The sequence below is a fragment of the Scyliorhinus canicula genome, chromosome 1, assembly GCF_902713615.1.
Source record: "Scyliorhinus canicula chromosome 1, sScyCan1.1, whole genome shotgun sequence".
Taxonomy (NCBI): Eukaryota; Metazoa; Chordata; class Chondrichthyes; order Carcharhiniformes; family Scyliorhinidae; genus Scyliorhinus; species Scyliorhinus canicula.
This window is the reverse complement of record NC_052146.1, coordinates 284,489,918-284,503,551: the sequence shown is the minus strand read 5'-3', so window position 1 is coordinate 284,503,551 and position 13,634 is coordinate 284,489,918. Positions and strand designations below refer to the sequence as shown.

General features: G+C 48.3%; 1 protein-coding gene across 1 annotated transcript in view; it reads left to right on the top strand.

Moving 5' to 3' along the window:
* Positions 1-206: 206 nt before the first annotated feature.
* Positions 207-13,634, top strand: part of ryr2a (ryanodine receptor 2a (cardiac)) — a 936,900-nt gene continuing 923,472 nt past the window's right edge. Inside the window, exon 1 of the mRNA XM_038814319.1 lies at positions 207-366. Coding sequence (XP_038670247.1) covers positions 319-366 — 48 coding nt within the window. The 5' untranslated portion in view covers positions 207-318. The remainder of the gene's footprint in view (positions 367-13,634) is intronic.

Sequence of the window (13,634 nt, the reverse complement as noted above, 5' to 3'; positions counted from 1 at the left end):
GTGGGGAGAAATTGTTTCAAATGAATGGCGCAAAGCGTTGAGAGAAGAACTCAGTGGGCGCTCGCGGGACCGCGGGCGCGTGCATGGGGAGGCTCGTGCACGCGGGATCCCCGTCCTCGCGAGCTGGGGGGGGGGGGGAGGGGGAGAGAGAGAGAGAGACAGGCGCGCGAACGAGCGAGCGGAGGATTTTGCAGCGCTCCTGTAATCAGAGCCCATCATCCCGGAGACAGGCAGCCTAGCCCAGCCCCGGCCAGCCTGCAGCGCTGTCACCTCACCACCCCCCCCCACCCCCAGCACACTTCACCCTCCCTGCTAGTCATGGCTGAGGCGGGAGAAGGAGAAGACGAAATTCAGTTCTTACGAACTGTAAGTACCCCCATTGTTTATTTTCCTTTCCTCACCCCCCCCCCTCCTCCTCCTCCTCCTCACCTTGACGTGTGAAATAATTGTTCTCTCCCCCCCCCTCTGCAACCCCATCCACCAGCACCTCCACCACGTTAAAGGGACGCGTGGATTTATTTCAGCCGCATTTTAATCAATGGGTATTAGTCCTGGCACTGCACTTACTGATGCGCTTGTCACCCAACTGCATGCTGCTGGCTGTGTGTGTGCGGCGCTCCCGGGCTGCAACCGATTCTCTCGGGAAACCGGTGTGGGGGTGGGAGAAGCTCTGAAACTGCTGCAATTTATCGTATGAAGGGAGAAAAAAAAATCTCATTTGGGACGAAAAAGGAGGCGAGAATGAAGTTCAGGGACAGGACGGATTAGGCGATTGTGTCGATAATTTGATCGAAGTCATTGGCAGGAGTTAGTATCGATGTATTAATTTTCAGACCTCTCTCCCCCTCCCCCCCCCCCGACTGCCAAACATTGCGAGGTTAGTGGGAGAGTGAGGGGGCGGGGGGGGGGGGGGGGGTAGTGCTGCTAGTATCCCTGATGTCTGGTACCTGTCAGGGAGCGCGAGCTGCATAACTGGGCTCCTGTCAGATGGACAGAGGGGGAGGTTGTCAGGTTTGGTGCCCAGGAGTTGTTGCTCTGGTGAGCGAGCATGTTTCATGCTGCGGGCACGCACACACACATACTGTCACATTGCTCAGCTGCCACCACAAGCAATCCTGGGTGCCCCGTTTTGCTGTAAACATTTCGCCTTGCAAACCGGTTGCAAACGAGCAGATCCGTCCATCCAACCGGTGCTTTTTGTTGTTCTTTGATTGTCTTGCCCCCCCCCCCCCCCCCTCACGGGCCGGTGCAGAACATTCAACGGCGACCAAAAAAAAGCAGAAGGGCAATTGTATTTTTTGATACATGCGTCCACACACACACAATTGAAACATTTCAGAGCTCGTACAATCCCCCCCCCCCCATTGATCTAATTAACACTGTCAGGGTGAGTGCGATTTATTCAAGTGTAAAATGCAACAAAAGATCAAGGATCAAACGCCGAGTTGTAAAGTGTTTTGCATTTCCGATCTGGGATGTGACCTGTCATGCATAACACACCTTTAAGGGTCTCCGTGGCACCTCAAGTGTTTTAGGATAGACATTTACCAAGTTTCTGAAGGTGGGTTCGAATAGGGAACCTATAGCAATATGTAACCGTACCATACTCCGAATGCCAACTGGTGCTACAGTGGGCTAGAAGTTTAGTGATCTGCTGCACCTATAAAGCAATGCTAACCCCGCAATGCCTGACAGCAGTGGGGCTACACAAACCCAACATCAGACAAACCTGTCCCGGTGTTCTGTCAGCTAATGAAGATTTTGGCTGGGATTAATCCCTGGGGTTTCTTCACATCGGATTGCTGTTCTTGGGTGAAATGACCTTGAATAAAACATATTGTGAATGAAACCTTTTTTTCCCTTGCAATCTGCCGTGTATGCAGCATTTAACGAGCTGCTCAGATTCGCGTAGGCAATAGGAATATCCATTGTTTATTTGCTGTTGGCACGATTTTAACAGGTAAGACTTTGGTATACACCAGCAGTCAGGCTGGAGTCTGATTTTGGTATACACCAGCAGCCATGTATCAGCATTTAAAATTACTGTCAGATTCTGCTGACCCATAAAACACGCAAATAAATGAGCACTTTGTATCCTTAAAACTTACGTGAATTCAACTCAAAGTCAGGTATCAAAATCTTACCAGTGAGCTTGCTGCTTGTTAATTCCCTCTATTAACCAAGTGTTATAAGCTTTTCAAAATATGTAGCTATGAAGGCTGTGCACAGCTAGATCTAGGTGCATTTGGCCACCTCGGTCTCGCAATATACCGAAGCTGCAATCTCCAGTCTAGTTATGATCCTGTTGCAATAACATTATGCACAATGCGAATTAACATGGAAAACATATTCTAAACTAAAAAAAATGCGCACACCTGATGTCTGTGGATTAATTAATACCCATAAAGGATATAATTAATCATTATTAATTTTGCCCTGGGAAATGTCAGCCTGCAAAACAAATTATACACATTCTCTTGATTTTACATTTCCACCAGTGATCTTGTAATCACACCAATGATCACATCTGCTTTTGTGTACACCATGGTGTGTATGGATCCCCTTTGTTGAGCAACTAACATTTCCCACAATGTTCACCAAACAATGTGCACGGGGTCCACTGCTGTCTTCTTCTCGGAGGCCCTTCCATGCAATGTTTCTCTGCAGATGTATTCTACTTTAAAATGGCACCATGACAAAGGTTGTAGTCCAGGATGCTGCACATGGATAATCGAAAAAAAACGTGACTATTTGAGGCATTTCTTTTTGGTAAACTGGAGAAGGCATCAAGTATCTGAGGCATGGTGGATTATAGATATAAAACTATCGAGAAGCCCAGGGCAACTAAGATCCGCACGGATGGAAGTGAATTGGACTGATCATTCTCTCAACTGATCATTGTTGTATTGCTTCTTTTGTTCATGTCATGGTTGCACTGAAAAGATAGATTTCCCCCTTGGGCTGGAGATTGTTCTCTTCATTAAGTTTCAAAGTGGAAAGCAGGTGACCTAACTATGTTTTCCTCTTTATTTATGCTTGCTTTCAGGCGGTTGTAAGTGGGCAGGCACAGGAGATGGTGATATAGGGCATTGTGTGACCCGTGTGGTTTTTAAAGACACCTTGGGATAGTCTGCTTCCAACATGTCAACATTCCATTCCTATTATTAGCTAAGCCAGTCTGACCCTAATGAGCATATGTTATTCTGTGACACATTATAAAGAGAAACCCCAATCACAGAGGATGATCCAAGCCAAAATGTGCAGAAAGGGACAAATACCTATTTTTGTTTAAAAATTAGTAAAGGTAACCGTACTTGAAAGCTCTGACAGAGATATGTAAAGCACTAAAGTACACATGTTGACAGATGAAGCAATTTCTTGGTGGTAGTTCAGCAGTTTTGAATTAATGCCATGTTTTATAATTGTTAAGCACTTGCTGCTCCTTTGTAAGGTGCAATTTAGTATTGTTGTCATTGTCGTAGGGTAAAACATCATTGTTATACTCAAGAAACAAATAAGCTTGGTATGTTATCCTCAAGAAATATGCTCGCACTTAAAGGAAGCAACACACTTATAATCCTTCTATCCAACTTTCCCTCCTTCATGTAGACTGTCAATAGAAACTTAAAATAAATAATCTTGCAAATGTATCTCATGTGTTTTTGAGAATCTGCTAAGAGGAGATGTAACAACTCCAGGCACCATCTTTGTTTTAATTTGTTGTCCCATTTTATATTTACTGCGAGTTTAATTATTGTACTGTTCCTATCTTGCCATTTTTTTTTGCTTTTGTGTGACATTTGTCCTTTTTTAAAAAACTCTAGATTTATCCTGAAAGCAGTCACGTATTTCCCTTCCAAGTTGATCAGAGAACACGGAGAATATAATATATTCTCTAGTAAGTGATTTGCCATACTTAGCCAAGAATATGGAACTTGCAGTGTAGCTGTATTATTCAGTGAAAAGCACATTCGTGTTTTTGTTTAAACAAAATAGTTTTAATTACTTTTTAATCTTTCAATAAAATGTGGTACCTCATATTGCAAGAGATGGAACAATTGACAAGACATTATTGGTGCTACAGTCCATTAGAAGTTGGTGTCAATGTGTCCTGGGTGAAGCAAACTGTAGATCAGTGGGAGGAAAAAATGTTCGGAAAGCTGTACAGAGCAGTGAGTAAGTGAGAGAAAGACTTTAAGAAAGACATGTAAATGAGGAATAATAAGAAAAAGAAGCACATGTTTACTGGAAAATAAGTGTGTAAATGTCGCATCATCAGTGAGTGAGAGAGGTTTGTTTGGCTCACCATTGGTAATATTACAGAATATATGATCATTATGTTAAATGTTTAAATGGCAGCGTTGCATTAAATCCCAGTTCTGCAGTCTAAAAAGAAATGAAATAACTTAAATAAAAATGTATAATACAAGTATCATGAATAGAGTACTGTGTGGTAAAATGTACACATTTTGTGTTATACTTGTGTGATAAACTGTATTGCAGTTATTAGCAGACAGCAAGCAAATATATGTACATACATTTTTTAGCATTCAACATTTCAAATTAACACTAGCTGATAGAAAACTGGTAGCGTATAACCTTTCTGTTGCATGCTACCATATGTCCCAGCATACAGCTGAAAACATGGATATTCAAAGAAAACAGCCTACATCATATAGCAATTTTGTTAACAATAAATCATATAAATATATTAGTGCTTAGTCAATTAATTTGCAAGCTTTTTAATATTGTATTTTGTTTATTTTCTTTCTTTAACATGTCTGTTGCATGCATCTGATGATTGCTTTTATTTTAACACCTCGCTTCTGTGTAAAATCTTCTTGTGATAAGAACTGTCTGTACGCTGCGAATGCAGTGATAAGAGTGATTTAATTGTAATCTGGCATTGCATTCCTAGAATGTACTTAAAGGACAATTTGTGCTGATAATGGACATAAATATCCTGAATGTAGATTTGTCGCTGAATTTTCTGTCAGAAGTGTCTTTATAGATTGTACTTGGAGTCAAACAAGCGGTGACTTTGATGGATCTGTGGATATGCTTGCAGACATGTTCTGTCTCTCTTGAGGAGAATGTTGGGGGAAGAGGGATTGGACTTTTATGTCCTGTGTAAAAGATTTTGGGTGAGATTCTGTTTCCCAGCACGATCTTCTGGTCCCGCCACTGACAATGGGATTTTCCATTGAATCCACCCTATGTTGCTGGGAAACCCATGGTAGGGGTGTGCCTTTGCTGGGATTAGAAGATCCTGTCGATATGAACAACTGGAAGATCTCCCCCTTTGACACTTGAAAGAACTTGCATTCATATTGTGCCTTTTATGACATCCCAAAAAACTTTACACGCAATGAAATATTTTTGAAGTGCAGTCACTGTTGTAATTTGGGAAACGGAGCAGCCAATTTGCACACACCGTAAGTGATTATGAACCAGTAATCTGTTTAAGTGGCAATGGCCAGGACACCAAATTCACTCCACTTCACGTCTTCAAATGGGATCCTGAGAGGCCTTGGTTTAATATCTCATCTAAAAGATGACACCTTCTTTAATATAATTTTTATTGGAATTTTTTACAGAAAATATAAAACATAACGACAAACAATGAAATGCAACAAAATAACCCATAATAACTGTGACACCCCCAGACCGTATCGGCGCATGTATCACATCCCCCCACCCCCCCAACCCTAATGAACAACAAAAGAACTTTAAAAATATTAAAATTAAATAAACAAACATAGTCATTGTCGGCCCCCCCCCCTTTTCCCTCCCCTTTTCCCTCCCCGGGTTGCTGCTGCTGCTGTCCCCGTACCCTATCGTTGAGCCAGAAAGTCGAGAAAAGGCTGCCACCGTCTAAAGAACCCTTGTACCGACCCTCTCAGGGCGAATTTGACCTTCTCTAGCTTAATGAAACCCGCCATGTCATTGATCCAGGTCTCCACGCTTGGGGGCCTCGCATCCTTCCATTGTAGCAAGATCCTTCGCCGGGCTACTAGGGACGCAAAGGCCAGCACACTGGCCTCTTTCGCCTCCTGCACTCCTGGCTCCACCCCAACCCCAAAAATCGCGAGTCCCCATCCTGGCTTGACCCTGGATCCCACCACCCTCGACACCGTCCTCGCCACCCCCTTCCAGAACTCCTCCAGTGCCGGGCATGCCCAGAACATATGGGCATGGTTCGCTGGACTCCCCGAGCACCTGACACACCTGTCCTCACCCCCAAAGAACCTACTCATCCTCGTCCCAGTCATGTGGGCCCGGTGCAGCACCTTGAATTGGATGAGGCTAAGCCGTGCACACGAGGAGGAAGAATTAACCCTCTCCAGGGCATCAGCCCATGTCCCGTCTTCGATCTGTTCCCCCAGTTCCCCCTCCCACTTCGTTTTCAGCTCCTCTACTGACGCCTCCTCCGCCTCCTGCATAACCTTGTAGATATCAGATATCTTCCCCTCTCCGACCCAGACCCCCGAAAGCACCCTGTCGCTCACCCCCCTCACGGGAAGCGAAGGGAATCCCTCCACCTGCCGCCTAGCAAATGCCTTTACCTGCAGATACCTGAACATGTTCCCCGGGGGGAGCCCAAATTTCTCCTCCAACTCCCCCAGGCTCGCAAACCTCCCATCAATAAACAGGTCCCTCAGCTGTCTGATGCCCGCTCTGTGCCAACCCTGAAATCCCCCATCAATATTCCCCGGGACGAACCTATGGTTCCCCCTTAACGGAGCCTCCATCGAGCCCCCCACTTCTCCCCTATGTCTCCTCCACTGCCCCCAAATCTTGAGGGTAGCCGCCACCACCGGACTCGTGGTATACCTCGTAGGAGGGAACGGCCACGGCGCCGTTACCAGGGCCCCCAGGCTTGTATCGCCACAGGACGCCCTCTCCATCCGTTTCCATGCTGCCCCCTCCCCCTCCATTACCCACTTGCGCACCATCGACACATTGGCCGCCCAATAATACCCCGAGAGATTGGGTAATGCCAGCCCCCCACCATCTCTACCCCGCTCCAAGAAGACCCTCTTCACCCTCGGGGTCCCATGCGCCCAAACAAAGCTCATGATGCTGCTAGTCACCCTTCTAAAAAAGGCCCTAGGGATAAAGATGGGCAAACACTGAAAAAGGAACAAGAACCTCGGGAGAACCGTCATTTTGACGGACTGCACTCTACCCGCCAACGATAGCGGCACCATGTCCCACCTTTTAAATTCCTCTTCCATCTGCTCCACCAGCCTGGTAAAATTAAGCTTATGGAGAGTCCCCCAACTCCTGGCCACCTGCACCCCCAGGTATCTGAAACTCTTCACTGCCCTCTTAAATGGGAGTCTCCCGATTCCCTCCTCCTGATCACCCGGGTGTACTACAAATACCTCACTCTTGCCTAAATTTAAAGATGACACCTTCAACAGTGCAATTCTCTCAGCACTACACTGAAATGTCAGTCGAGATTGGATACTCAAGTCCGTGGAGTGGGACTTAAACACACAGCCTTCTGCCTCTAGAGGCATGCGTGCTACCAACTGATTCACAGTCGACTCACTGAAATGTTGTTAAAAGGTTAATGTTGAGGGCAGCACGGTGGCCTAGTGGTTAGCACAACCGCTTCATGGCGCTGAGGTCCCAGGTTCGATCCCGGCTCTGGGTCACTGTCCGTGTGGAGTTTGCACATTCTCCCCGTGTCTGCGTGGGTTTCGCCCCCACAACCCAAAAATGTGCAGAGTAGGTGTATTGGCCACGCTAAATTGCCCCTTAATTGGAAAAAATAATTGGGTAATCTAAATTTATAAAAAAAAAGGTTAATGTTAGGTAACTTTTTGCAACTGATGTTAAATCCTATGTTTTGGTAGGTATGTGAAGTAAGAGTTCCAAACTGTTGAAATCTATCTTTGTCAGTGGCCTCAATATGCTTTCTATAACATAGAGCCCCAAAACAGCACTTTGTCTGTGGTTTTTAAAATATATATATATATATTAATATATATAGGGATTATTTTATGAGCATTTTATAATAGCATTAACCATTTGAAGTGGTGCTTTAAAGGAACATAGGAGCAGGAATAAGCCATTCAGCCCATCAAGCCTGCTCCACCATTCAACTAGATCATGGCTGATTTGCCCGCACTGTCTAATGTAATTGGTATCTAGAAATCTAACAACTTTTGCTTTGTGCATACTCAGTGACTCGGCCTCTTCAGCCCTCTGGGGTAGAGAATTCCAAAGATTCACCACTCTCTCACTGAAACAATTCCACCTCATCTTAGTCCTTCATGACCTACATCTGATTCTGAGACTGTGGCCCCTGGTTCTCGACCCCCCCCCTCCCCCATGCAGGGGAAACATATTTCCTACATCTACCCTGTAAGATCTCTCTGCACTTGAATGAGGTCACCTCTCATTCTTCTAAATTCTAGAGAGCGCGATGGGTCGAATGGCCTCCTTCTGCCCTGTAAATTCTATGAACACAGGCCCTCTTTCCTCATAGGACACTCCCACTATCCCCGAGATTAGTCTGGCAAACCTTCATTGCACTCCCTCTCTGGCCATTATATCCTTCCTTAGGTGAAGTGCCCAATACTGCACACTATGTTCGAGGTGTGGGTCTCACCAAGGCTCAGCAAGCGACTACAGCAAGACTGATTAATCCTGCACTCAAGTCTTTCTTGCAATAAGGGCTAATATAACATTTGCCTTCCTAATTGCTTGCTGAACCTGCATGTTAGCTTTCAGTGACTTATTTGACTTTTTGTGCTGCTTCTAAATTTTTTATTAATTTCTGATGTTTAGTAAATTTCACATTTAATTAATGATTCTACACATTGCCAAAGGTGAAGTAGCTCACTGAAGGAAAGATGAGATTATCTCTTTTAGTGTGTGACCTAAATTATATCCAGAACATGTGAAATCAGTGACATAATGCAAAGAGCCAATATTCGACAGCAATGTGCATACAAGCAGTAGTCAAAAACATGGAGAAATCATAGAATCATTTGGGGAAACACAGTGGCACAGTAGTTAGCACTGCTGCCTCACGGAGCCAGAGACCTGGGTTCGATCCTGACCTCAGGTGACTGTCTGTGCGGAGTTTGCACATTCTTCCTGTGCCTGGATGGGTTTCCTCCGGGTGCTCCGGTTTCCTCCCACAGTCCAAACATGGCCAATCCACCTAATTGCCTCAAGGTGGGGTTACGGGGATAGAGTGCGGGATTGGCCTAGGTAGGGTGTTCTTTCAAGGACCAGTTCACACTGGATGGGCCGAATGGACTCCTTCAACACTGTAGGGATCCTATGATTTTATTCTATGATTCTATTCTATGGAGAAATGCAGGCACGCTATAAGGAAGCATACATTTGATGAGTCTGTTCCGCAGGATAATTAATGACCAGATTGTAAATAAGACCAATATCCCAAGTTGACTTTTTTTATGAATTTGAGTCACATGTTAGGTGCTGGTTATTGATTAGTAAATACTTCTTTGATGAACCTTGTTTGATATGACCAAAAACTGTCAATTAATAGCCAAATGGCTTGGAACACGCTTGCTGCTCAATCCTGGTGATTTGCTGTGGGAACTGGAAATTTATTACACTGTTAGCACCATCATCAATCAAAATCTGACTTGGGGGATCCAGATCATTACTATGCCCAAACTGAGCAGCTGCTCAGACGATCGTTCTGCGACCGAGGAGTGCGAGAGTGTGTGCGCGAGTGTGTGCGCTAGTGTGTGCGAGAGTGTGTTCGTGTTCGTTCTGACACCATGTCCTACCGCGGTGCATGTATCTGCACTGGTGGAGGGTGGGGAATGACCGTTGTGACGCGTCGACTGTGGCATCCTCGGAGCTCTCCGAGGTGGTCTCATGGGAGGCAGGGGAAGGGGCCACTCGGATGTGCCGGCACCATCGGCTGGAGGAACTGCAGGAGAATGAACATGTGGCTAGTGGAAGGGACAGGTCAGTCTGTGGCAATAACAACTCACGTGTGACAGTCCATCCAAGTGAAGCCCAATGGATTCTCACCTCTGCGGCGTGCGTTAACCTCCGCATTGGTGGCCGCTCTGTCCTCGGCCACCCCATCATTTCCAGGGCCCATTCCTCGAATTCCATGAGGATTCTTATGTCCAGCACCCCTCCACCAGTCTGGGCCCTCTCCTGGCGATTATAGGAGAGCTTCTCCTCGAGGCAGGAGGACAGAGAGGCATCATTAGCTACATGTGTGGGTCACAGTGGTGGGGTGGGGATGTGTGAAGGGAGGGGATGTGAAGGGTGGGTTGGGGGGGGCTGATGGAGGGCTGGTGGTGGGGAGGGGTGGTTGCATTGCAGTGTGTGAAGGTTCCAGGGGTGGGGGTGTCAACTCCACTGTGCTGCCCAATGTAGGTCATTGACCTTCTTGTGGCACTGGAGGCCAGCTCTCCTGGTCATGGTGCCCGAGCTTTCGGCCAATGCCACTATCCCAGGTGGCACTGGCTGCCCTGTGGCTCAACCTCTGGGACCCTTGGGGGAACAGGAGATCACTCCTGGCCTCCACCACTTCTAGGAGTATCCCCAGGTCTGAATTCCCAAATTGTCGGGCTGGGTGTCTCAGTGGCATGGCTGTGAGCTGAGTGGGGTTGGTTGTGCAGCTGCTGTTTAAGTGCTGCTCGACCTTGTTAGCAAGGGGGTCTGGCGAGCACGGTCCTGGCGCCTTCATTTGGAGTGGGAAGCCAACGGGGCCTTGTTGTGGGCCAGATAACGTTGAATAGCTTTTCTGGCCTCACTGAACCGAACAGTAGTTCCCGCTCGCTTCCACACTTAGAAATTTTTCCGGAGAATCGCGGCCTAGTTGCTGACACTGGGACTGAATGGGGGGTGTTCGATAGTCTTGATGGCGGCGCCAGTCCTGGAGCAAATAGGGCAGCGTCATGCCACCTGGAACTAGTGCAATTCCAACCCTTACTGGCGTCGGGTTCGCTGGAGCTGGGATTGGCACTGGAGAGCCTGACATGCTGGAGTTGCATAAAAGCATTCCACTCCCACACTCTCGTTTCAGCCAAGGAGATGGCACCATGAAGAGTAGCCCCAAGGTTCGTGACTGCAAAGCTCGAGATATTGCTGGGTGCCATGGAGGAACATAGAACATAGAACAGTACAGCACAGAACAGGCCCTTCAGCCCTCGATGTTGTGCCGAGCAATGATCACCCTACTCAAGTCAACGTATCCACCCTATACCAGTAACCCAACAACCCCCCCCCCCCGCAATTAACCTTATTCTTTAGGACACTAAGGGCAATTTAGCATGGCCAATCCACCTAACCCGCACATCTTTGGACTGTGGGAGGAAACTGGAGCACCCGGAGGAAACCCACGCACACACGGGGAGGAAGTGCAGATTCCGCACAGACAGTGACCCAGCCGGGAATCGAACCTGGGACCCTGGAGCTGTGAAGCATTTATGCTAACCACCATGCTACCGTGCTGCCCCTAAAGGAGGAGGAGGGGAGACCCTGTTCCCCTGGTGGGAATGACGCCGCCACCCACCTGAGGTCAACTTGGCCTGGCCTGGGAAAGGTTGCACAACTTCACCACCTTCATGCTCCTGGTACCACCCCCGCCCACCCCACCCACCGGCAACCCCTTCGTACGCCACCCTGCACCACATGCCAACACCTGTACCACCCACCATGACGGGGTGTCCTGCACACATGGGCCACCAGCTGTGGACCTCCTGTGCTGCTCGCATCTGAGTGTCTCTCATTGTTCATTATCTGTCCCCCCAGGAAAAAGTAGCCCACCGCCAGTAATGGGAGACCGGAGGCGGCTTGACAGATCTGTGGCCCCTTACCGTTGCGGAGCAGAGGACATTGGACATGGTCGGTGGGGTGGCAGGGCGGGCAGTCGCAGAGGTGGAGGTCAGAATGGAACAACCAAGTGAGCCCGTAATGTGTTGCGATGTCCCTATGGCACATCAGTCACCCCTCTCCCCCCACGACACCTACCTGTGGTCTCCCCATGTGTTCTGTCTTGTGTCTTGAAGGGTCACCACCAGATGATGTGGGACTGGCTGGTGACCCTCGCCCACCCCGCCGCAACCCCACGACCCACCTGGCAACGGGTTGGGACCATCCGGGGTCCCTCGTCCATAGCCGCAACTCCCAACACCACGGCACACACATTCTGGGATGACACCAACTTCTTGTCACTGCTGCTACCGGCACCTTCCATCATCCCAAACACACTCTCCTTGATTGGGCACTTTAGTGAAGGTGCTCTTGGGGCACTACCTGGTGCGCACCACAGAGATGCAGTGGGTACACAGGAGGAGGTAGGAACATCTGAGGGGTGGATGGTCGGAGGACAGCCCGACCCAGGGGTTTGGGGCCATCCACACAGGTCTAACCCTTCTGGAATGGGCAGTCATATCTATGTTGGAGAAGCAGGCCCAGAGCCGGAGGCTACATTAGGCGGTGTCAGCAATCATCTGGTGCCTGTAGATGTCCAACCGCCTACAGGAGCGGGAGACGGTGCCGGCTACCCAGGACAACACCGCAAATGCGGCGTCTGCGGTGGAGGCCTTGGGTGCGAAGTATTGACGGTGGGTCAGATGTCCAAGGCCTGGGCAATGCTGTGCAGGGGGTGGCTGAGGCACAGGACAGGGCGGCCATGTCACAGGCACCCATGTACCAGGGCCACATGGACATTGCTGCTGCCCTCCAGAGTGTTACCCAGTCACAACAGGTCATGACTGCGGGTGTCATGAGCATTGGCTTGGTGCTGGCTGACCTGAGCCGTCGCCAGAGGGACCTGGCACAATCGCTGAGTGATGTGGCCCAGTCCCAGATGAACATTGCACAGTACCGCCACCCCCCCACCCCTATTATGCTCCACCTTCCAGTGGGAATTCCACTGGGCAGGCTTTGGTGCAAACATTTACGAGTGCTGTCCTGGCGCAATATAGCCCGATGAGGGTCAAGGAGATAAGTCCATTGCTCATGTGCCATTCTGCGGCTGCCAGGCTACAGAGGGAGGGTCCCCCAATGGTCCTGGTGGTTGTGAGGGCTTGGGTTAAGGTTAAGGGCTTGACCTTAGGATCTTCCCCTACAATGGGGGCCCTGTATCTGCACTGCCCCTTCTAGTCCTGGGCCTGAAGACCACTTTTGGCACGGTGGACGGTTCAAAGCCCTCTGTTCAAAATCATAATCCTTGTCTGTGAACTGTTTGAACTCTGAAGTGGCCTTCTCACTTTGAACTGCTCTGCCTGGCAGCTGATGAGTAGGTCACACAGTTCATTGAAGAATCGAGCCAGGAAGTCTCAAGGACTTTCCCTTTCCTCACATATGCTCCCTCAGCCTAGTGCCGCTTTTTGAAGTGTCTCAGCCTTCCTAGAAAGCTCACAACCCTTGAAGACAAGGGGCTAGTTTAGCACAGGACTAAATCGCTGGCTTTGAAAGCAGACCAAGGCAGGGAAGCAGCACGGTTCAATTCCCATACCAGCCTCCCCAAACAGGCGCCGGAATGTGGCGACTAGGGGCTTTTCACAGTAACTTTATTTGAAGCCTACTTGTGACAATAAGTGATTTGCATTTCATTTTAATTTTTCATTTCAAGAGCTTTGAAATCCCCTGAGATCCTTTGAAATATTTTG